The 25478-nt window shown below is 29.7% G+C and overlaps 1 protein-coding gene and 1 pseudogene across 1 annotated transcript; both read right to left on the bottom strand.

The window, feature by feature from the left end:
- Nucleotides 1–662: 662 nt before the first annotated feature.
- Nucleotides 663–6047, bottom strand: LOC106332262 (annotated as a pseudogene).
- Nucleotides 6048–22217: 16170 nt separating this feature from the next.
- LOC106330079 lies at nucleotides 22218–24769 on the bottom strand. Its single transcript, XM_013768635.1, has 8 exons — nucleotides 24542–24769; nucleotides 24330–24464; nucleotides 23962–24152; nucleotides 23541–23919; nucleotides 23095–23343; nucleotides 22910–23028; nucleotides 22744–22837; nucleotides 22218–22427 (listed from the first exon to the last, which is right to left on the bottom strand). Exons 1-8 carry the CDS (start codon nucleotides 24767–24769, stop codon nucleotides 22218–22220), a joined length of 1605 nt encoding a protein of 534 aa, XP_013624089.1.
- Between the last annotated feature and the right edge of the window lie 709 nt (nucleotides 24770–25478).

Below are 25478 nucleotides of genomic sequence, written 5' to 3'. Positions count from 1 at the left end.
ATTTTTGGATTATTATTTCATTATTAAAATCGTAACTATATATATAAAGATTAGTAAAATATTGTTTTATTGTCATATTCAAAGATATTGTAACATTTCACAAATTTATAAAGTTTTTAAAAAATTAAAATTTTCGCTTCATAGATTTATATTATCGAGTAAATAATTAAACATTTAGTTTTTGTTTAATTTTTAAAATAAACTATATAATTTAAAATTTGTTTTCATTGGTTTAAGGTAGTAAAGATTAATCATTGTTAGATAATAAGATTTTGGTTATTTAAAAAAAATCTTTATAATTTTAAAAGTTAACATCGACAAATATTTAAATATTTAGCATATATAGGTATAGTATTATAACATTAAATTATATCTATTTAATTTATACTATCTATAAATCCAATGAATCATCTATTATTTAAATCTAATTATTGATAGTCCAATAAAAGTTTCTGATATGCCCAAAATTTAAATGAAAAGATTATATATTAAATGTAACATGACTTTATAGGAATAAGTCTATTAGGTCCATTTTTAAAAAAATCACACATGAATCAAAATTGTGACTTCTGTTTTAATATATAAGATCTATTGTACTTCATTTTTAATAATATAGGAGATAGTTATGATCAAATAAACTGACTCACTTAGTCTACAAATTCGTTTTCGGCATTTTGCGACCCAACAAATTCAAAAGAAGCCTGTCTACCTCTCGATTATATTTAAAAACTTCACAAACTCTTATAATAAAATGAGCATACAAATCTACATGAAAGTTACATAGCACCTAGTTATGGAGTGGTGCCACATCAATAAACTCAACAATCATATCAAATTATTGTACATGTGCGTGTGTACATGTACTTAATTTATTTCCAACAATAGAGAAACGTACGCATAGTCAATACTTATTACACCAACAGAACTCAACTAATCAAAACCTTTTATTTAGTACTATATAGGTTTTTTATTAGTTGAATCTTGAAACTACCAAAACATTTGTATAACCTCCCATAAGTAAGCGCACACATTTAAGCTCCGGAGACGGCACAATAAGCATGCAGAGTAGATCGAGCTCTACGGCCAACCTCAGTGTGATAGAATACACGTGGATGCTGCTCGTCCACAAGTTCCTTTGGTGGTTCTATGATGTAATCTCCATTTGGAGTCGAGAACAATCCTATTGAATATCTTGTCTACTTTTTCTCCGTCACTCTTACCCGATGAAACGGGCGAAATATTCTACCATTCATAAGTGCCTGCAATCAAAAAACATATACATCGCCAAGTACATCGTTATTACTTCTTTTTGTGTAACACCAAGATCATGATCAGAAGAAAATAAACATTAAAAATGAAATAATTAACTTCGTCAAATAGAAAGTAAGCAAAACATGGTGTATAGACATGCACTAATTGTCTAACTGGACTGAAAGTGAAAGTGACAAGAGCAAATAAATCATAAGACATTAGAGCGATCATAGGTATAATTTTTAAGGTGTACTAGATCTTGATCCGTGCAGACGCACGGGTATTTGCTTTTGTAAACGATTAAAATTAAATACATACATTATTGTACTAATTAAATTAGAAGAAACTAATTAATTAAATATAACTGAGTTATTTTTATTATTCTAAAAATTTAAAAGACTTTGATTAATTTAATTTTCAATAAACCAATAAATAAATCTGATAATTTAATCTATTTATAGTTTTTTATGGATTGCAAAATTGAATTTTTTATTTTGATTTAAATTAAATGAAGGATTGCATATTTTCTAAATTTATTAGGTACCTAAATATTAGGCAATTTTGTAATACTTTTTATGGAAATTGCTATCTATAAGGTCAATGGCATTGAATAGTAATTATTGAGGAAAACTTAGAGTTAAGATTTATTTGTACTTCAGTTTTAATAGTTTAGATATCTCAATTTTTAATATTAGTATTTTTTTGTCAGCAGTATAATTTTATTATATAATTAAATTTTAAACATAAAATAAATATGAATACTTACATATTGACACATGTGATTTGTGTCTCTCATAGTTTTTACATAGTTTTTTCAAAGAAAGTTTTTTTTACATTTTTTCTTTCTTTCCCACATTCTCTCTTTCTATTTTTATTCTTTTGACTATTTTAATGATGAGAAATTCTGCGGAATTTTTGATGTTAATGTTTTAAAAGAATTTTTTATAATATAATTTAAAAAAAAATAACAATGAATTTTTACTCAAATGCGTTCATCTTTAGTATATGGATGCTATATTTTCTCTACAATAAGGAAATGCTATTTCTTATTTTTAAATATAGAGATAAAAACAATATTTCTAAAGTATGAAAATATAGCATTTTTTATTATAGAAAAATATATTAGAGTAAAATTTTGTTTCTATTTAAAAAAAATAGAGATACGTTGAAGATAGTTTTAATTGTTATATGTTTGGTTGGTCTCCTGGCCCCTGTGAATGAGAGTAAACATGAGCACATAAAAGTATGAAATCATAAAATATTAGTTCGTAGAGAAAGAGTGAACGTGAATTAAAATAATATTTTTCTTTTTTTTCTTCCACTAATTTAGTTACATTCCATTACTAGAATACTTTCTCTATCTGTAATTCAGTTAGTTTAGATAATCTATGTTTTTTTTTTGAAGGCTAGATTCAATGTTCGTGCACAATTATAGCAAAACCTTAAAACTTTTGGACAGATCACAAATCATCAATGTTTTTTTTTGTTGGCAATCATCAATGTTTAGAAAGCAAATAACATCAAAATCGATAAGGTGTATTTGCTCTGTATGTATAGGCTCTGAATTTCAATAGTTTTCAAATAATACTACGAAACAGTAAAAAAGATTTGGCTTGATTAATTTAGAATATTAAAGGGTAAATTATTCCATATAAGTATGTCATAAAATCTTGATTAATATGATGAGTTAATATTTTATGCATGCATGCCATTTAAAAAGGAGTTAACTTACATATAGAGAATCTCCAGCGATAACAACGAAAGAGTTATGAGATGGTTTCAATCTGATCCACTTTTCATCTTTGGTTAACACCTCCAAACCTTCAATCTCATGTTGATAAAGTACTGTCAAAGGTTTTTATCAGTATGAGAAGGTAAGCCTAATTTCTTCTCCTGAAGATCAGCGCCAACATTAGCATTAGTATCACCATCACCATTAGTACCAACACTGGCATTAGCATTAACATTATCAACGTCGGCGTTAGACTTAACACTAGCACAATCATTAGTATTAGCATCAACACCAGCACCAACGTCGCCATTAGCTTTAGCAACATCATTAGCATCATCATCAATATGAACGTTAGCAATACCAACAACAATATCATTAGTATCAGCACCAGCATTAGCATCATCACTAGCAACAACCTTGTCATTGTCACCAGTACTGGCTGAATCGCCAGCACCAACATCCGCACCAGTATTACCATTGTTATTCGTATTAGCACCATCACCAGCATCATTAGCACCTGCCGCAACATTAGTATCAACATCACGTGGTGCTGTATACTTCATCAGTCGTAGACGGTAATTCATTGACTTGAGGTTCTCATCAAAGTAATCCTCTATCCCAAAGCTCTCAAATACCATTCTCACCATTACATCCAATTCTGCTAACTTCTCTGAAAACTTATGTATCCTTTCGCTGTTTTCAAGACAGAAATTTCTTTAAGCAATTTTAATAGATACAAGAGAAGAAAACAACAAAACAAAAACGCAAGAACGTATACTAAGAAATTAAAAAATTCAAGTCATTGGTTTCATATCTGAGTGAACTAGCATTTTCTCTACGGAACAATATATAAAAATCAAGTTTTTTATGTAGACAGAAAAAAAATTGTCACTTGTCTGAACTACACAAATAATACTATTTTGAGCGGAAAAATATATAACATGCTCTAACTAGAAGAAATTAACAAAATCTTAGGAACAATATATTCGATAATACAAACAAGAATTTACGTACAATTTATTTTCCAGAAATACCCAAAAATATCACTAAAACATCTTTTTGATAGAAAATAGTAAGGGAGAATTTTTTCAAAATATCATTAATTAAAAGTTTTAGTTCTTTTTATTTTATATTTGTGTTTGGGTTTAGTGATTAGAATTTACAGTTTAGAGTTTAGTGATTATAGTTTAAAGTTTAATATTTAGAAAATATGATTAGAGTAAGGGTTTAAGGGTTTGGAGTAATTTAGTTATTTTATCTCTTAATTAGTGATAGTTTAAGGTTCTCATTGGGTTTTTGTTTTCATTTATATAAATATTTTGTTTTCAATTTTAAATTGGTATATATTATAATATATATGTGTCTATCAATTTTTAAAACATAATAAGTTTACTGTATATTTTTTTCATTGAATATATTGTTTCAAAATTTCACATGTATTTGTATCTTCTTCTATATATATATTTTCGGATTATTATTTCATTATTAAAATCGTAACTATATATATAAAGATTAGTAAAATATTATTTTATTGTCATATTCAAAGATAGTGTAACATTTCACAAATTTAGAAAGTTTTTAAAAATTAAACTTTTCGCTTCATAGATTTATATTATCGAGTAAGTAATTAAACATTTAGTTTTTGTTTAATTTTTAAAATAAACTATTTAGTTTAAAATTTGTTTTCATTGGTTTAAGGTAGTAAAGATTAATCATTGTTAGATAATATGATTTTTTTTTATTTAAAAAAAAATCTTTATAATTTTAAAAGTTAACATCGACGAAAATTTAAATATTTAGCATATAGAGGTATAGTATTACAATATTAAATTATATCTATTTAATTTATACTATATATAAATCCAATGAATCATCTATTGTTTAAATCCAATTATTGATAGTCCAATAAAAATTTCTGATATGTCCAAAATTTAAATGATAAGATTAAATATTAAATGTAACATGACTTTCTATGAATAGGTCCATTAGGTCTATTTTTAAAAAAATTACAGATGAATCAAGGTTGTAACTTCTGTTTTAATATATAAGATTTAGTGTTTTTTTGTTACAAACTTTTTTTTTTGTTATCTAAGAGATTAATTTTCCCTTTTACTTTATGAAGTAATATTGGGGTTTTTTCACATAACAATACTGACCTGGTACTCTTGTTACCCTCACAATCAGGGCGTAGCAGTTGAGTAAATTCGTTAACTTTCTCCAAAACATTGGCATCCTGGATCCCCAGACTCTCGGAAATACCATTATGAGTCATATATCCAGTGTAGGGTTTGGGAGACACGTTTCTTCTTTTGGCCTCAACAGGTAGCTGGAAAAGCTCTTTCATGGCTTCCAAAACCGATTCCTTAAGCTCCTCTGACACTCTATCATATGACACCTCGAAAGCGCCGTAGTCTTCAAGAGCTTTACGGACATCACTCCTCACTTCAACCCACTTCTCACTTCCTGGTTTTAGGGTTTGGTCCGAGAGATAGATGACTGGAAGTTGAGGAGTACTGTGTGAACCCATTCTTCTTTCCTTTGGTGCAAATCCAAAAAATACATTTACAAATGTAAATTAGCTTTTAATTTAACTCAATTTTTAGTTAGCTCTTTAATACTCTCTCTGTTCCTGAAATTTAATACTCCCTCTGTTCCTGAAATTAAGATTTTCTAGAGTATGCACGCTTATTAAGAATTTAATAAATGTTTATAATTTAATTTATTTTTTACTTTATTATACAATTTCTAATAACTTTCCACCAATGAAATTTAATCAATTCAAATATTCTCAATTAATGTTTCTCAAAAGTATAAAAAAGTACCTTAACAATATAGAAAACCTATCTTTATGGAACAAGAAAAAAATCTAAAACATCTTACTTTCGGGAACGGAATTAGTATATAACAACAAATGAAAGCATTCAAAACTTATAAGAGTATTACCGTTGGAGTTTTCTTTATTCTAGGAGACCAAGTTGGTTTTCTTTGCTTAAGGGTTTTTTTGCTTTCCTGGTGAGAAAGTAAGTGATGGAGTGACCCATTTATACTGAAAATTTATATACATTTAAACACATGTTACTTTTTTTTTTTTTTTTTTTTTTTTTTTTTTTCCAAAGGCTTCCCAGGCCCAAGAGACTAATCTGTGTCGCTGCGGCCCGAATGTTAAATTCGCAGTGGCCAGGAATCGAACCCAGGTGGCGGTGCTCACAGCTGTGAGTCTTTTACCACCAGAGCTAGACGCTCCGGTTAATAACCTTTGTGTTATAGCGGATTATTACACATGTTACTTTTCATTTTTTAGCGTTGTCTTTTGAGAAACGCACGTGGGTTTATTATGAATATACAAAGGGAGGAAAGTTGGTGAATTAATTATCACAAAAACATATATCTTTCTAAACGTTGGTGAATGGTTTCCGTCCTTTATAGCGTCTCAACACATTGCGTTTTTTTTTTGGAAACTAACACATTGCGATATCCCTTATATATTAAAGGGGAAACATTACGACATATTTTTGTAGCCACGTGTCATCACCACAATCATTTCTAGAATCCTTAGAAAAATATGTTAGTCCATATCCCTTATATATTAAAAGGAAAACATTACAACATATTTTTGTAGCCACGTGCCATCACCACAATCATTTCTAGAATCCTTAGAAAAATATGTTAGTCCATATCCCTTATATATTAAAAGGAAAACATTACAACATATTTTTGTAGCCACGTGCCATCACCACAATCATTTCTAGAATCCTTAGAAAAATATGTTAGTCCATATCCCTTATATATTAAAAGGAAAACATTACAACATATTTTTGTAGCCACGTGCCATCACCACAATCATTTCTAGAATCCTTAGAAAAATATGTTAGTCCATATCCCTTATATATTAAAAGGAAAACATTACAACATATTTTTGTAGCCACGTGCCATCACCACAATCATTTCTAGAATCCTTAGAAAAATATGTTAGTCCATATAAATATATAATAAGTTTTTCATTAAACTAACCATAAATTAATCATGAATGTTCTTCATTGTTTCCTTAAATAAAAATCACGTAATTACCTAATGTGGCTAAAGTATATATGACAATTAATGATTTTGAATAACAAAGATTTGATAAAAAATAGTCTAATTCTCTATCATTTTTAAAAAAAAATAACTTACTAAAATAAATTAAACAACCACATTAACTATATAATAAGAATTTAGATTTTTTCGTATATATTATATTTTGAATTTTTGAAAACGACTATAAATGACTAAAGTTGTTAAAAATCTCACATTTAAATTTTTGTGATCCATATTTAAAATTTCTGCTACAACAAGATTCAAATTATTACAAAATTACATAAATAAGAAGTCTCATTTAATAAATATTATATATATGTATATTAATATTTTTTAAAAATAAATTATATACCATATAAAAATACAATAGTATTTTAATTTCGAAATTTGCTTTGAATTTTTTTGATAAACATTTTGAACAAATATTGACAACTTAATATTTAGATTTTAAACTTTGCATTGAATTTTTTTTAAATTATAAATTACTAAAACTATTAAACATCTCACAAATTGTTTATTGTTATCAGTGATTTAAATTTTTTGTTATAAAGAAATACAAATGATCAAAAATAATATGAGTATAAAATATTTTTTAAGAGATGTCAATATTAAAATGTACTATATATATATGTGAATATCATTTAAACTTAATTTTATTCCATATAAAATAGAAAAAAATGTTCCTATGGACTAATAGAATTTATTTACTATTTGCACCAATTTAATTATATACGTAATAGTTACTATAATTTTAATTATTCAATATATAATTATTATTTCATAATATGTAAAAACATATAATATATAAAAGTAATTTATATATAATATTCATATTTACGCGGATCTTAACCTAGTATATATTAAAAGCGAAGCATTAGTATTGTCATTTAATGCTTTCCCATTACATTGCACATGTGGCGGCCTCACGTTACTTTAAAAACACGGACGCTGATGTGTCGCCTTATAGAGCTCCTCACAATAATGTTTCCTATTTTGTTTCCAATGAAACACAACCACGTTTTATCATTTAGATCATGCCGATGGATATGATGGAAAGCTCATTTTACTCATACCAAGTCACAGATCCGCTTGTGCAAATTGAACTAATTTTTTTTAAGACTTTATTAATTCATTATTGTAAAGGAGACATCTCAATATCGACAAAAATAACGAGAAAGGAGAGAACGTGAGTCTTAAAAAGAGTCTAAATAAATAAAAACCAGCAACAAATATAAAGTGCTCGAAACAAGAGTGCTTTAAACAAAATAAAATAGAGGCCATTACACTTCAAAAGAGTCTACTACTTTGAAAGGCTTCGACGAGTTTATTCTGGTCTGCGACTATAAATGCTTCTTCTTGGATTAACTGGTTCAACTACGACGGACCAGCACACACTATATAAGACTGATAACGTTGGTCACGAATAACGCTGAGAGAGATCGCATTAACGCAGTGGTTCCCTTCACTATGAAAGAAATCAATGCTCCAGAGTCTGAATCTTTGAAGTTGTCTTCGAATGGAAGTTAGTAGAGCTTCAAACTGAGGAAAAGCTTCTAACGGCAGAATCGCGTCACCTATGTCAAGGCGATTCAAAGATCACTTTCTAAATATGGAGTGTTGCGAAGCACTCAACTGCCTAGAAAAAAAATTAAAAGGTCTGCTAATTAGTAACTAAAGGCAGATAAGAAATCAAGTTCTCAAAAACTATGTGGGATGAGATTTCATCGATGTTATAGCTTATGATCCTACGTGCAAGATTTTGTCAGCTAAGAAATCAATTTCTCGACACAGGGCACAACTTTTGTTTCAGTCATAGCTTGTGATCCTACATGCAAAATTTTGTTGATGTTATAAATTTTGGAGTTCGTTATGTGAGGCTGATTATTAATGCATGCAAGACTTTGTATTTAGGAGACTGAAAATGATCTATTATCGAAGACGAAATTTATATTATTATAGTTAAGAATATTAAACCGAAATAGAAAATTGTTGGTTGTAATACCGAAAGGAACCGCTGCGTGTGTGTTTGGCAATATTTTGCTACATTGAGTGATTGGCAAAGTTGATTAATGATAGGGGATTTGCCTATATTTCACATCTATGGTTTATGACAATATATAAATCGAATTGTAATGAGCAAGGTACAAATATATGGCATTTAATACATCGTGACTTAAATTAGGTTTATCCCACCTATATAAGACTCACTTCGCCCATTCTTTTTAGTCATAACCTAAACGCAAAACCTAAGCAAACTTACTTCATTCATCTATAATGGATGTGATAACTGTTGTGTCTGATTTGAAACCATTCAAGTATATGTGGAAGATTAGAGTGTAGATCATACGTTTGTGGAAGCAGTATTCTGCTGCTAGTGGCCTAAATATTGAGATGGTTGTAATCAACTAAAACGTATGCCGCTTTTACTCTTCATGTTACGAAACTTACGTATGCTTTATATGTCATTATCTAATATTCATCAGTTTTTATTGGTTTTTTTAGGGTGTTAAGATTAACGCGTCTGTCAAAAAGGATCTGGTGAATCAATTTGATTTATTTCTTTCACAAGGCATTTCCAAGATTCTTATCAACTTTTCAAACTTAGAAGGTGGTTCTGAAATTCTATTTGATACTGACATCCAGGAGATTCAGTTCTTCAAATTGCAGTAAGCATACGATAATAAGTTGGTTATTTCATATGAGTAGTATATATAAAAAAGTTGGCTCTGCCTAATAAATTGAACTTCTCTTATGCAGGATTCCAACCACCAATTTCTGAAGTCTTGAAGAAATATTATCATATTTTTTAGTTTAAAGTTGGTTTTTATAATACCTATTTCTATTTAGATCATTCTTTGTATTAGAAAGGATGAGACACGCATCGTTTTTGTAATGAAGTTTAGTTTTCTTATCTTTAAATAGATTTATCTATCTTAGTGACTTCTCTGTAGTTCATATCATTTAAACTACAAAAAACCACTATTTCTGATCGTATTCAAGATTTATATATTTGGATACTACCGAATCAAATTGTAAAAAAAAAAAAATGAGTCTAGAACACTAACCTTAATACAATGTTGTAGATATTTTTCGAATGGTTAAGCTTTCGAGGACCTTCCTTTCCGAAATCTCTGTTTGGAGTTTAGAGTATTTGTACTTTAGATGTCTTTTTGAAAGAGGAAATCGAAGCTCCGTTATAAGTAGGAGTGTCAAAATGAGCTAGCTCGCTCAACTCAGCTCAAATCATGGTGAGCTCGGGTCTTTCATGATCTGGCTCAGCTCAGCTCATTTATTATATGAGCTTCAATATACAAACTCGAACTCAGATCATCTAGATCATGAGTTAAATGAGCTAACTCGCGATCAGACATAAAAAAATAAAAATTAAAAAAATAATTAAAAAATAAAAAAATAGAATATTTTTTATAATATAATTTTAAATTTAAAAATCCAAAGCATTAATATTTAAATACTGAATAAAACCAAGACCTAATAATATATTAAATTAAAGCTTAATCAGTGATCTAAAAATATATTTTACATAAAAGTCTTGTATTGATTCATATTCAAACTCTTTATCTATTCAAATCGTAAAGATATATATATATATATTCTGCATGAAAGTCTTAGGAATATTTAGTTTTATATTTTAGTTCTAAAGATATATGATAAGAGGATTTATATCAATATTCTTTTACCTTTTAGTATATATTTATTACTTTTTGGTTTATATTTTGATTTTATAAGATAAATATGATTAGTGTAGAAATTATTTTTTCTTACATAAGCAAAATAGAAGTCATTCATATATATATATATACACATGTAAAGTATAAAACTACCAAGCTCATGAGTTAGCTCATGTTCAATAAAGATCGTTCATATAACTCGTGATCTAATTTAAGCTCGATCATTAAACTCATTTATTAAATGCGCCTAAAAAATAAATATCATGCTCATGAAAAATTGAGTTGAACTGAGCAACTCATGAGCTATAGCTCATTTTGACACCCCTAGTTATAACTCGCCACTTGCTGTTTGTACATGAAAAGCAAGAGGCAAAAAGGATAGTCAGAAAATTATTGCAAAAGTTAAAATTTTGAAATAAAAACAATATGATTATAAATAAACTTATATAATACTAGAAACAAACATATATGAAAATGAAATACTAATTGAGATGAAACCTTTTGTGAAGACTGCATGGTAGAGACTTCTGAAACTTCTCTTAGCTAATCAATCCAATCAAGGTTTTTGGGAGAAATTTTGGCGATGTAGTCGAAAGGATCGAGTGAAGAACAGTCTGTGATGGAATCGATTGGATCGTCTGATGAGATCAAATTTTGTAACCCTCTTCTCCAAACAAATGATGGAGTGAAGTAATGTATGAACTAGGATAAGACATGCGACTTGTGCAGGGTGAGTTTATTTGTATATATTATCGACAAATTTTTTATATATATTTGATCATTTTATTTATACATATACAATATTTTTTTTTGTTATTATATAATTTCTTTTTGATGGACCGGATCAATTTTTATTAAATTTTTTATTAAAAATTGTGGAACTAAACTATAATTAATATATCATGGGTTGATCGGATTAGACATTAAACAAATTATGACACAAAAACCTAATTTTTTTCACCGAACACATTCTTGAAAAAGAGTGAACAGTATTGTTTCCATAGTTAGATTATTTTGATATTTATCTTTCATATGGTTTTCAAAGATTTTAGATAAACCATCGAATTGATACATGTCATTTTAATGCTTTTAGTCGTATACTTAAGGAAAACTTACATTTCTGTAATAAAAAGTCATTTTAAAAAATTCAAAATATAACATATAAGAAAAAATCTAACATATAAGAAAACTGTAACATATAAGGTTTCCTTATTTTTTTTAATTTAAAGTCATTTTAAAAAATTCAAAATATAACATATAAGAAAAAATCTAACATATAAGAAAACTGTAACATATAAGGTTTCCTTATTTTTTTTAATTTAAAGTCATTTTAAAAAATTCAAAATATAACATATAAGAAAAAATCTAACATATAAGAAAACTGTAACATATAAGGTTTCCTTATTTTTTTTAATTTAAAGTCATTTTAAAAAATTCAAAATATAACATATAAGAAAAAATCTATTTTTTTATTATATAGTTAATGTGATTGTTTAATTTTTTTTTAATAATATAAAATTAAACAAAAATGAAGAAGGATGCAAAAATTGTTATCAATTCTTTATTATTCATAGTCATTAATTGTCATATATATGTTAATCATATTAGGTAATTTCGTAGCTTTTATTTAAGAAAAAAATAAACGCTTCTTATATTTTGGGTTAATATAATGTTCCCTAGTAATTGATTTGTACCAACATTTTTTTTAATTGATTTTTAAACTGCCACGTAAGCTAAATTGATTTTCTAATTAAGTGACACCTAAGCAGAGTCTCTTTTTAGTTAGTAGAAACTTAATTAAGATTATAACTTTTTAAATGATCCTCAATTAATATATAGGGGATGTTAAAAATTGATTGGGCCAATGTATAACACAATATAAGAATAAAATTCAACAGGCCCAATTTGTAGATGTGTTAATTTTATTAATTATCTATACAATTTAATTTTCATTATATATAAAAAAATTTGTAATGACTAAGTCTATTTTATTTTTAGTTAATTTTTTAAGGAATTTTATCTTTCATTTGTTATATTGAACAAACATTTCTTTTTTTTTTTTGAACAAACATTTCTTTATATTAATTAACGGTATCTTTATATATTTATGAAAAAAAATTTAATTTTTTTTACATACACATACATATGCATTTTGAAGTGAGTACCTATATAACGAAATATTCATCGCAAATGAGGATTCTAATTCAGATATAATATAGAATATTTTAATTTTTAAATCTTCATTTCACGATTAACTAAATTGTAATGAAATTATTTATCTTTATAATTTTCTTTTGTTTTTTCCAACAATGATCCAAATTTGATTTTATTATGAATTCGTTTAGAAATTATAATATGAAACTATTAATTGACATTAGGATTTTCTAAAATTCATATAACATGAAACCAAACAAATACTAATAGTCTTTGGTTTATCACCAAAAACCTCAACCATTTATCGAACAAAGAAAATATAGATTTAGAATGTAGTTATATAATAGGATATTAAAACCCAAAAAATAAACCAAAACTAAACTGATATCCAAAGTAAACATAACTAATATTTTAATATTTTAAAAATAATGAAATTAATAATTTCATCCCGTGCAAGACGCGGATTACTACAACAACTCAAAGACTAACTTAAACTGTCTCTTTTAAGATGAAGTTTAGAATAAAGTGTCAGGTTATATTATTTTTATTTATGGCTTTAGATGGAGTTAAAAAAAAAAGTAAATCACAATTATATTTTCATATAATCCTCAAGAGAAATTAGGCCCCATATACCTAGAAAAATCCATAATTAGGTAAATATCTTAAACACTATTGATATTTCTAATAGTGTTATTTCTAAACCCCAATTTTGTCCCTGCCCTTGCCCTTCCCTATGTCTCTCTGCCCCTGCCCTGCCAGCTTCTGTCCTGCCAGCCCCTGCCCATACTTCTTCCTTCTCCTTTTCGTATCTCCCTAAATTTTTTTGCCAAATAATAATTTTTTTTCTTCTTTCATCTTCTCTAATCCATTATCACAACCTTTTTTACAAATAAGCTTTTCTCTTTCTGTATCCACAGTTGTGGATCCAATAAAATTATATCCTCGATGAGTTCATCTAGAAATGGTAGGAGAGAAGATTAGATCCCAACACAAACCCAAAATTGATTGAATCAAATCTCTCACCATGAACCGAGGAGATTGAATTTCTGCAGAACTTGATGTTTGAAAATCTTATATCTTTATCACCTCATGAGTTCGTCTACCACAATCTCTTCGTCGGTTCACTCGGTCTCAACCACCACTGTACGTATTGGATAGATCTCGTCGATTCAGATGTTGGTGTATGTATGGGCTGTACAGTCAGAAAGATAGGGTCTCCCCGACATCGATAAAAAGAACACGAAGCTAACACTTCAGTAGCGAGTATTGTGAGCAGGTAAATCTTTGCTTAGCTGTTACAATACATGTTAAAGATTTTTTAAATGGTTTATAAGATGTTAATAAATAACTGACATTGGCTTATACATAGTTTGTTAAATGGTGCGAAATTGGTTACCAGTCTAACAAGTCATATAACATTGTACGTCACAACTTAGCAGTTACATTTTATACAATATGTTGTCATTAACATGTACATGTTTTGTTAACTGTTATAAAACATGTTATCGCTTTTTTAAATTGGTTGGCAAGATGTTAAAAATAACTACTGTTACCTGATATATATTTTCTTAAATGGTAAAAAATAGATTATCGTGTTAACTTAATCATTATCTATTCAACTAATATATTTTTAACGGTTAACAATTATTGTATATAAATCAAGAAATTATTGTATTGTTACTAATACTTTATTTTGTTTCTTTTCTCTTTATGTATAGTGTTTTCTCTCTCTTCTGAAATAGTTACATAATGTTGAGTCCGTAAAATCCTCGAACTAATCGTAATCTTTTTGGAAGGTTTGGAGATTTAAGAAGATGAGGAGGTTATCGTATGATTGGCGTTGGAAACAGAGTAGATCATGATTTGGAGATTTAAGAAGAAGATTGGTTGATTTGAAATGAAGCTTTAATCTTAGCAAATGTTTAGATAATTGGGAGAGAAAGAGATAGATGAAAGAGGTATGAGTTCGGGAAAGAAAGAGAAACAAAATAAAACTTTAGGACATGGGTAAAATGGGAAAGGAAAGCACAAATATATACAGTGAACATGGGTTTTTCATGGTTTCAGGTAGTTACTTGATTTTCCAGCAATATGGCTATATTGCCCCAATTGTCTCCGATCTCAATGACAATATAAGTGTTTTATGTTCTTCTTTTCGTCACTTTTTGGAAGTAACACAGAAAAAATTGCCGATATCCCACGAAAGCTTTCTTTTAAAATGGGCCTTGTTCCTTTTTCTCTTCATCAATCATCATCTTCGACCTCCAATCTTATCTACAGAGAAATCTCCAGAAACATTCCGGAGTCTGTGTGTGGATGCAGTTAAAACGAGAACTTTCTACTCCATACTACCTAAATGAACAGTTGGGTCCAACCAAAATCAATCAATAAGATCCTTCTTTAAAAATGGGCCTTGTTCCTTTTTCTCTCCATTATTGCTTTGCTTTACAAAAACCAATCTCTGGCCTCAGAATTCAAATAGTGATAATAGCACGGAATCACGTCAAATATTTTAAACTGGTTAGAATGTAACAGGGCTACGTGATTAGTTAGCTAGCTAGGGTATAAGACTTTGAATGTTTTTAGTTTAGAAGGTAAATTCTTTTTTTTTTGGAAAAAAAAAATCAATTTTATCAGTTTCCTAAAGACATATTTTGTAACCAATAATTTTTTTTGTCAAGATTGTGAATACGTTACTTAAGTAATGTAAAAGTGATACGAGGAACTTGAATCAAAGACTGCTATCACATAGCAAATTGGTATCTACCAATGCTATACATATATACCAACACATCACAAATGGATTATCAAAAGCTATTTTCTCATTTGAAAAACTCTCTTCTCTTCTTTTTTTCTAAACTCCCTTTTTTCTTTATCTAATTGATGATTGGATATCTATTACAAATATGAATCCGTTATCAGAAGGTTTTATGCATGTCAACGGCTTTGGTTTTATGCTAATTCTCCAGCTTATGATTTTCTATGAAACAGCCGCCCATTGTTTAATAATTTAGTTTTTTTTTCTTTTGGTCAAAGCATTGTTTAATAAGTTGCAACTTGCAAGACAAGTATGGAAAGATTTGTTCCACGTTAAAGATGTAATGGCCGGTGCTATTAACTAGGTCTGGGACGGATCGGATATCCGGGTAATTTTAAGGTATCCAGATTCGGATCCTTATCCTGCAGATCCATAATTTTACTATTCTTATCCGGATCCGGGGTTCTCGGATATCCGGGTGTCGGATATCGTTCTAAAAATTGTAATATCCAGCGGATATCCGGATCCGGATTTGGATCCCTAAATAAATAAAAAATAATATTAATATATATATATATATATATATATATATATAATATTAACAATAATTTAAAAATAAAAATATATATAATATCTTTAATTATTTCTATGTATAATATTACAAAATTTACATAAAATTTATATATGCTATATATATTACTATTTTTGAAATATTTATTAATAAAATTTACGAATCGGATATCCGAACTAAAAATTTAAGATATCCGGATCCGGCTTTGACGGATCCAACATTTTACTATCCGGATCCGGATCGAATCTCGGATCGAATCCAGATCGAATCTCGGATCGAATCCGGATTTTGGATAAAAGTCTCAGGCCTACTATTAACAAAGGCTGAGATTCTAGAGGATGTCATAAAAATATTTTGCTTCTTTAATAATATTTTGTAATAAATGGAAAAGTATCAAATTTTTGGAACAACAATTGGTATCTTTATTACATTAGCTAAAACTTATTTGTTTTTGTTCATTTCTATCGCAACCAGATGGACTTTACCTAGGCTAAGAATGGATCAACTATTAAATCTTGGATGAAAATTTCTTTTACCGATTTCCCTTGGTAATCTATTATTAACAACTTCTTTCCAACTCTTTTCACTCTTAATTGAAAATCAATCCAAGATATTCATTACTTGTTTTAAACAAGAGAACGAAACAAAGATCAAATTATTCATAGATAATTACAATATGCTTCCTATGATAACCGGGTTCATGAATTATGGTCAACAAACCCTACGAGCTGCAAGGTATATTGATACAAGTTGCAAGGTATATTGGTCAGGGTTTCATGATTACCTTATCCCACATAAATCGTTTACACGACCAGTGGTTGTAGTCTATCGGCCCCAAAGCTTTTATTTTATTTATTTTATAAACTACATTCATTTTCTATATTAGTTTACTTTCAAATTTTTTTTTTTACATTTTTATTATCGTTGTAAAACCATATATTTAAAGTGTCTTTTATATTCATCGTTTATAGTTTTAAGTTACGCATTAACTCTAACTAATAACCGGTGACTATTAAAGATAAATAAAATGAACAGTAAAAGTAAATAAAACATTGTGAAATGAATACTATTTTCCTGAACAAAAAAAATTGAAGTGTTTTGTGGCTTAACAAGAATATCTTTTAAAAAAAATACAAAAAATTAAAATGATTTTTTGAAAATAATATATAATATAAAATAACTTAAATTATTTGACAGTAAAATCATATTTGATGGTTTTCTATCTCTTGTAAAAGAATAAATTAAGAAGAATATAGTGTAAAATTTCCAAATATTAAAACTAAAATTTCTCTAAACAAGATAAATATTCGATAAATATTTATATTTTTAATTTTTTTAAAAACATTTTACGGAAATTGAGGTCCCCATGATTGATGGTATATATATAATAATTAAAGAAAAATAGCGAAAAATATTTATTTAACTAGTAAGGGTTTTATATCCGAATCAGATTTGCGGTCGAATCGACAAACTTGCTAACCCAATATATAATCTATTTTGGATTTAAAGAACAATTATTAATTAATAATTCCTAAATATTTTTTAAAATTTTTTTATCAGTTCAGTAACTATGTGACGAAGTAAAATGACTGTTTACCTTTACTAGTTCTATATATTTACTAACCAAGCCTATATAGAACTAAATCCAATGGTTTAACCCGATCCAAAATTTGACCTGACCCATATTTTAACCTAAATCTTTTTTAGTCTTTTTCTCCATTGAAGCTTCTCCTATTTTATTTTATCTCAAACTGAAATTTAAAATAACCTTCAAATCTTTCTCTTTCGAATAAGTTGATGACAAAAAAAAAACTTTCTCTCTCTATCTCTCATCACAAATCGATCAATCTATCATCATTCTTGATCCATTTTCATTCACCAGGAATCAAGTTTCATCATATACATATGAGATTTACAATAAAGAAGAAAACAAAGTATAACTAGTACAACTAGAATGTATAACTATTATGACTAGTTCAACTATAAATCGTATAATCGGTACAATTAAAACTAGTATAAGTGGTACGACTAGAAAAATATAATGAGTGCTAGTTTGCGTCCACATACATGGATATGTTGTTTTCTATAATATTTTATTCGGAAAAGTTTTTTCTTACTAGTTTTACTAATTTCGAAAAATGCATCTTGGCACCAAGGAAGATTTAGAAGAATATTTTGAAAAGATGATGCATCAACCATCACGAGTCCAGAAAGAAGGCATAAGCATTCATGGTTGGTGTTTCGGCTACGACAATAATAGTCCAACTTGTATAAATGGTTTAACTACGGTAGTAACATTGGGTGATAGTCTTCTTGCTCCAATGTCCATTTTCTTGATATAGATATGAAAATAAGATAAGAGATAAAAACAAAATTTAAAATTTAAGTGTTAAAAACCTTGTGGTATATGGATTATCTATTTTGAAGTAAGAACAACATTGCCGAGCCAGAATTTGACAGAGATCTTTACCCCTGGATAATCTAGTATTTTTGTAAGGTCCGAAATGACAAGCTCTTTAGGGGGATAGACAGAGATCTGTTGGAACTAGTTCGTTATTCAGAAAGTGAGTGTCAAGCCTAGTTTAATGCGAACGAGTTGGTGCCACCTATTCCACCAAATAGCAGTATTGAGGAACCCCAAGTCTTAAGATTGGGTAATATCTGCGATTATTACACACAAACATAAAATTAGAATAATTTTTAGGGGGGTTTATATTTAAAATCAAAAGCTTAGAAAGTGTAATGAGGTTAATCAAAAAATCGTAGTTAGTTTCACAAAAAAAGTAGTTTTTTTAATAAAGATATTGACTAAAGTATCAAATTTCAAACAAGTTGATTATGAATTTTTTTTGAGTTTTTAAAGTTTTATATCTGAAATATTATTCTCTCTTACAGTCAACAAACATAACTATAAATAATTTTAAATTGGTTTAATTTTTGGTTTACAAAAACAATTAATACAAAAGTAAACTTTATTAAATTATAAATACTTTAAGAGGTATTATTGGTTATATAAGTTGAAATCAACTTTACTAGATTAAAAATAGAGTAGATTTTTAAAATAATTATTCGTTATACAATTTAAGATATATGACTTATTTAGATATTTAACTCTATATCAATGTATTTATAAATTCAACATAATATCATTTGATTTCTATAATAGAATTATAATTTATTTTAAGTAGATTTTAATTCGAATGGTAATTTCAGACTATAAAAATCTAAGGTTAAATTATATCACACAAAGTCATTTAAGAAAATATAGATATAATTCATATACTCTTCGCTTTAGTCTCCTCCAAATTTGTATGTATGTGAAAAACAATATTATCAGAATCACCATTAATAGAAAATAAAAATAATATTTTATATTATTATTATGAAAAATGAAAAAGTTGATTTAAGCATATGTGAAGTACCAAAATAAAATAAAATTTGAATTTGATCAATGTAATGCAAAGAAAATTTGGGTTTGGTCAAAGGATGAAAGTTATTTTCTAGGTTAATTTGATCAAATGACAAATACAAAATTAAAGATGAAAATGCGAGATGCTAACTTTATAAAGAAAATAGAAAACACTAATGGGAGGTGACTGGAATGAGCTGTAACTTTATGTTTTTAACTATTGAAATTATGCCGTAAATTTTGTTGTTGTAAATTGTATTGATATGCCTTTGTAAAGAACTATTTAATTGCTCTGAAAAAAAAGTTTTCTACGGCTATTTTTAATTTTCTAAAAATATTTTTATTGTAAATTTTTTAAAGAAATAAGAGTTTGATTGGTTAACATATATGATTATAAACTAAATTTTGGCTGTACAAAACATCTACAACTATTATTAATCGTCCTTATATAACAAAAACTAAATCTGATTTAAAGTCAGAAATTTTGCCACTAGATGAGTATTCTTTCATTAAATTATATTTTTCCGTTGATTCTTGGTTTTAACAGAAACTGATTATAAAATCATAAAGTAATATGTTAAATTTTGACTTATATATTTTACACATAAAATTGTATCTAAATCCATCAAAATATTTAAAGTAAAATGTATTGTAAAACTTTTCAAATATGAATAAAACAAAATATAAAATTTGTATTTAAATCTTTAATTGAATAACAATGGATTTCAAATTATTTTAATAAAGAGATTGTAAATACAAGAAACAATAACATTAGATTTCAAAATCTTTTAAATACAATAACCAATAACACAATAATATTAGCGATAATATTTAGACTAATAAAACATAAGGATTAATTAATTTCATACATTCACAAGCAAGAAGACAGCGTAACAGCTGTCATTATATTTGTCATTACTCATCACTGCCAGCAAACACAGTTATTACATAAGTTTTTAATTAATACTCTATTGTGTAAAATGCACACTAACTACTAGTTACAGAACTCGATTCCACGGAAAAAGTTGGTAGCATCTTAAAAAAAAACATGTCTTCTGGCTTTCACCATCTTCGGTTATTTTTACAATTAAAAAAAACATAAATATTTAATTTTGAAAAATCAAAAAATTAAGTTTTATTTTTCTGGTGGAAGACTTCTATGTAAGTTTTTTAGAAAAAATCAAATTTCTGACGCAATTCAGTCAATTGCAAAAGTAACATGTTTATCCTACAAGACTTTCCTGTAAGTCTTTTGTGTTTTTTCGAGATTTTTTCAAAAATAAAACTAAGCAAATATTTACAAATGAAGACTTCCATAGAAGTCTTCTGTTAAGTAGACTTCTCTGGAAGTTTTTCTTTGTAAATTTGTAATTGCAAAAATAACCCATACGGAAGACTTCCTGGAGATCTTCTGTCATATGACTTACACAGATGTTAATAGAAGACTTCCATGTAAGTTTTCTAGGTAAATTTTTAATAAACTTTCATTTTCTCTAAAATTATAAAGAATTTGTAATAATTTCTTGTTAATTCAAGTATATTAGTCAATATTTAGGATACTTAATGAAACATATAACTTAATTTGTATTAATTACGAAGTTACCAACATTCATGGTTATTAAACTTTCAAGGTAATGTCATAAGACTTCCACGAAGTCTTCTACGATTAAGATTTTGAAGTTCATGTTCTATGTTTGCTAATGTGTTTAAATTTGATTTTTGCAGGTGATTCGTCAGTTATCTATATTCTACGGAATGGTTGGTGAAAGATGAATTTTGGAGTTTTGTGGTTGATAATGTCAAGGGAGTGAGAATGTTCCACACATGCCGAACTTGTTGAAATGGCTTAAAAAGATTATAACTTGGACATCAATACAAAGGTAGTGGAGTTAACCTACACATTACCAGAAGCAATGATTTAACAGATGGCTCAAGACACTCCTCATATTCATGTTACAAGTGATAGACAAGTTCGGAACTTGATCGTGATAACTAAATCACAAGAAGTATGTTTTTGTGTATCAAGTCGAGGCAAGATGAGAACAGTTAATGATGGAATCAAAGAAGCCGAAGATGCTAATGAAGTTTCAGATGAAGGGGAAGAAGATGATAACTTGCCTCAAGATGAAAACGATAACGGGGGAGGATGGAGCTGATTTCCCTGATGTTGCTGAAGAGGTTGATGATGGTGAAGATTACATTGAGTATGGGAAAGTCAAAGAGGAGGATGAAGAAGAAGATGATATATGTTTTGAGGATTTGAAATAGATAAATGGTAGTCAAGGATGAAGCTCGAATGGCATCATAGTCTTCGTTGTCTTTGCCTTCCAAGCTAAGGGTCTCTTCAAATATATCTACCGCCAGCTTCTTCCCAATAGCCTTCCCGTTCTTATCTGAAAAGGCTGCAGGAAATGACATCTCAAGCATATGACATTCAATGTACTTCAAGGCGAACACATCACAGTCACCACATCGTGCCTGAGGTACTCAAGATGTCACCCTTTCATATGTGAATGGATGTGGTGTGTATTTCACACGCACTTCGTTGGAGCCAGCGCACTCAATAATAAAGTAAGGGATCATGTGAGAAAAGGCTTCATTACCTCATCGAGTACTGCAGGTTTAATATGTTTAAGAATGCTGTCCCACACGACTATGTGTTTGTTGGGGATAGATATCCATATAGCAATCCAGTGATCGTTGTTGTAGTTCACTGGCGCATATAAAACATCCACATCTTCCTCCCCCCCTCCAAACCTTTTTAGATTAGCAAAATGTTTGTACGAGACCTGCATAAAGATCCCACGAACCGCCAGAGAGCCTTCTTCCTAACATGTTGCGATCTGGTTCCGAGCTCTTAAACTCCATGTATTTGGCACGCCATACCCGGGAAAATGCATGATCTAGAAAACACATTCTCTCGCTACTAAAAAGTTGGGGCTTCTTGTCATACCACTGCCTCAATACATTAATAAAAGCATCCATATGTTACATATAAACAATACAAGTCAGACAGACTAAACAATAGAAGTCAGAAGACTTCCAGAAGACTTCCAGTAGTCTCTAGAAGTCTTCCATTGTATATGGGGTTTTCAGAAGACTTACCGAGTCTGTGAGCCATGCTAGGAGGCTTCGGAGGATGTAATACCACAAACTTGGACAAGCTGGAGGTTTCTTTGCAACAGTTGTTTTATAACAACTGCGAACACCAAATGTAGATCAGTAACCAAAAGTATATTAGTAATAACTGCAATCTTTTTGTATCACTTACATATCAAGTTTCAGCCAGTCAATAAGCACATCCGTCCTCTTCTTGTCAACTGGTGCAAAAGGATCATAGCCATGAACAATCTTCGTGTTTGGAATGATCACTTTGGCTATGCTGCTTCCCTGAAAAGGAGATTACTGTGAGGCAGCAAGTTTCCTTTTTCGCTCACTCTTTACCCGAAAAAAAACCAAAGCAATATCCTTTTTTGTATGTCTTCTATCTTCCTGCTGTTGTATATTTGGCTTGGTTGGTATTCCTTTGTCCAGTAAGACAACACTCGGATCAACAGTCGGTTCAGTCACTTTCGCCTCAGTCATCTTGGGGTCATTCACATTTGCTATTACAAGACTGAGCTCTTTGGAGGAACTCGATGTTGTAGACCCACTTTGTTCTTGAGCGTCTTTCTGCCCTGGTTTCGCCCCATTAACACTTTCACTCTGCAATTTTTATGTACAATATGTTGTCAAATCCACACTTAATATTTAATAAATAATTTACCAAAGATCTAAGCATCACATGAAACAAAATCCATACATAAACAAAATCCAAGCACACACAAGAAACCAATAAGCAAGCACACATGTTCTGACATACAAATGGAAAGCATCCAAGTTTCAGTTTTGTTCCCTAATACTTTTCCTAGTGACACGACGTCCTGTGATTTTGGGAGAGGTTTCATTACTAACCCTGATTTCGTGCCCACGTTTATGCTGAGCTGAAGAAGTGAGTTGAAGATCATTAGATGCAGTCGTTTTTTGGAGATTCCCACATTCTTCTCCACAGCTTCCAGCCTATCTCCAATAAGCTTTATCTCCTGAAGGCACATCTGAAACCCATCCCTCATGGAATCGACTAGGTCCTTGAAGCCTTGTTCAATCTGTGCTTTGCTCATCCCATCCACACCAATAGAAGACTTTGAACGATCCTCAGCCGGAGCTTCTTTACGCTCATCTGTCAGAGCCTCTTTACGATCATCTGCCGGAGGCTCTTTACTACCTTTCTTCTGAGGTCTTCTATTTTATTGTTTCACAGCACTCCTTTACTTCTTCACATACAAAACTGTTTTCAGAGGATTGGTCCACGCCTTAGTACCGGCAGCTTCCCAGCAATCCATGGTCCACTTCCAATATTTTGGCGCATTAAACATTATTTTAATTATGTTGTCAGCGGTTGTATCTTCTGCTTCATCATCACATTTTGGAAACATTTCATCAAAGTCCTTCTCAATATAGTGGACCACGTGACTCTGCAGTAAATGAAAGATACCAAATTAGATATTTGACGGATTCACAAAGATGTACGACGACTATTCAAGACTTACGGGAAGACTTCACAGAAGACGTAACTTTAAGTATTTCAGAAGACTACTCAGAAGACTTATACCTAAGCGAATATCATGTTATTTGGGAATAATCCAAATTACATATCTTCTGATAGCCTCTTGAAGACATTTACGTCCTTTGCCACCACTGTAAGCCAGCAAAGGTGGAGACGGTCTGTTTGGTAAGGGCCTCCCACTATTAACACCCAATTCTGGCATTGCAAAGTAGACCCACACCTGGAGAACTTGTATACCCCCCATCAACAGTATAGGACCTTGTCAAATCTTTTTTTCCACAAAGTGTACATCAACACCTTAAATGCCACTCTCCCCCATGGATAATTCTCAAATACTTCTAAATCCATCAATACCCTTGCAAGACAAGCCCTTGTAGCGGTTGAGTACTTTCTCCCTTCAATGAATCCAGTGAATATAACTAGGTATCCCAGCCACATGCGATCATCCCGAGACCAATCTCCGCATCTCTCACATGATGCTATTATCTGTTCAGTAGTTGGACCAACATCGAAATCAACACCCATCAGCTCCTAGAAGACTTCCATCTCCTTTGTAACCACACACCTCAGATTCTCAGTGTCCTCAAAGTAATTGCAGTTCAAACCAGTGAGGTGTTCAAACTCTATCAGTGAAAACCTCACTGGTTCTGGACCAACAAGACACCAAAGCTCATACTTCTTCTTGATGTCCAGCTGGAAACCGAGCATATAATAAGCCAGCATTAATGCCCAATCAAAATTCATCTCCTTGAACTTGATGAAAATTCCCAACTTTGACTCCTTCAACTCTTCATATTCATCGTCATTTAGAGCCTCCCTTAGAGCAGGAAGCAACTTCGAATAATCAGTATATACGCAATGCTTTTGGCTGCAAATGACTCTTCCCCTAAGGTATATACCCTCTTTGGGAGTTCTAGTAAATCCATTTTAGTCTGCAAAACAATCAAAAAATGAAAATCTCAAACACAAACCAAACAGATGGGGAGTGCTATACTAAATTCATGTACTGGATACTTCACAGAAAAATTCCCGAAAGTCTTTGCCTTAAGTATAACACTGAACTCGACAGCAAAGAGGAAGAAATTACCGGCGGAGGACTTCGACAAAACAAAACGGTTTCAGATCTAACCAAAAAAAGAAGAAGGTTAGTTTACTACTCAGCCGCAATGAAGGAGAAACGAGATTCGGCGTATGGTCCAGATTACCGGCGCTGGAACGACGGAAAACACAGATT

The sequence above is a fragment of the Brassica oleracea genome, chromosome C3 (assembly GCF_000695525.1).
Source record: "Brassica oleracea var. oleracea cultivar TO1000 chromosome C3, BOL, whole genome shotgun sequence".
Classification (NCBI taxonomy): Eukaryota; Viridiplantae; Streptophyta; class Magnoliopsida; order Brassicales; family Brassicaceae; genus Brassica; species Brassica oleracea.
The sequence above is the reverse complement of the archived record's forward strand: the minus strand, read 5'-3'. Positions and strand labels throughout refer to the sequence as shown.

Excerpts from the sequence above, each read along its gene's own strand:
- LOC106330079 (XM_013768635.1), bottom strand. The coding sequence starts at position 24,769 with ATGGGTGTTGATTTCGATGTTGGTCCAACTACTGAACAGATAATAGCA. Across the intron at positions 24,153-24,329 it reads AAGAGGCTATCAGAAGATAT|AGTCACGTGGTCCACTATAT; the intron begins GTAATTTGGATT and ends CATTTACTGCAG. Across the intron at positions 23,029-23,094 it reads CAAAAAAGGATATTGCTTTG|GGAAGCAGCATAGCCAAAGT; the intron begins GTTTTTTTTCGG and ends TCTCCTTTTCAG.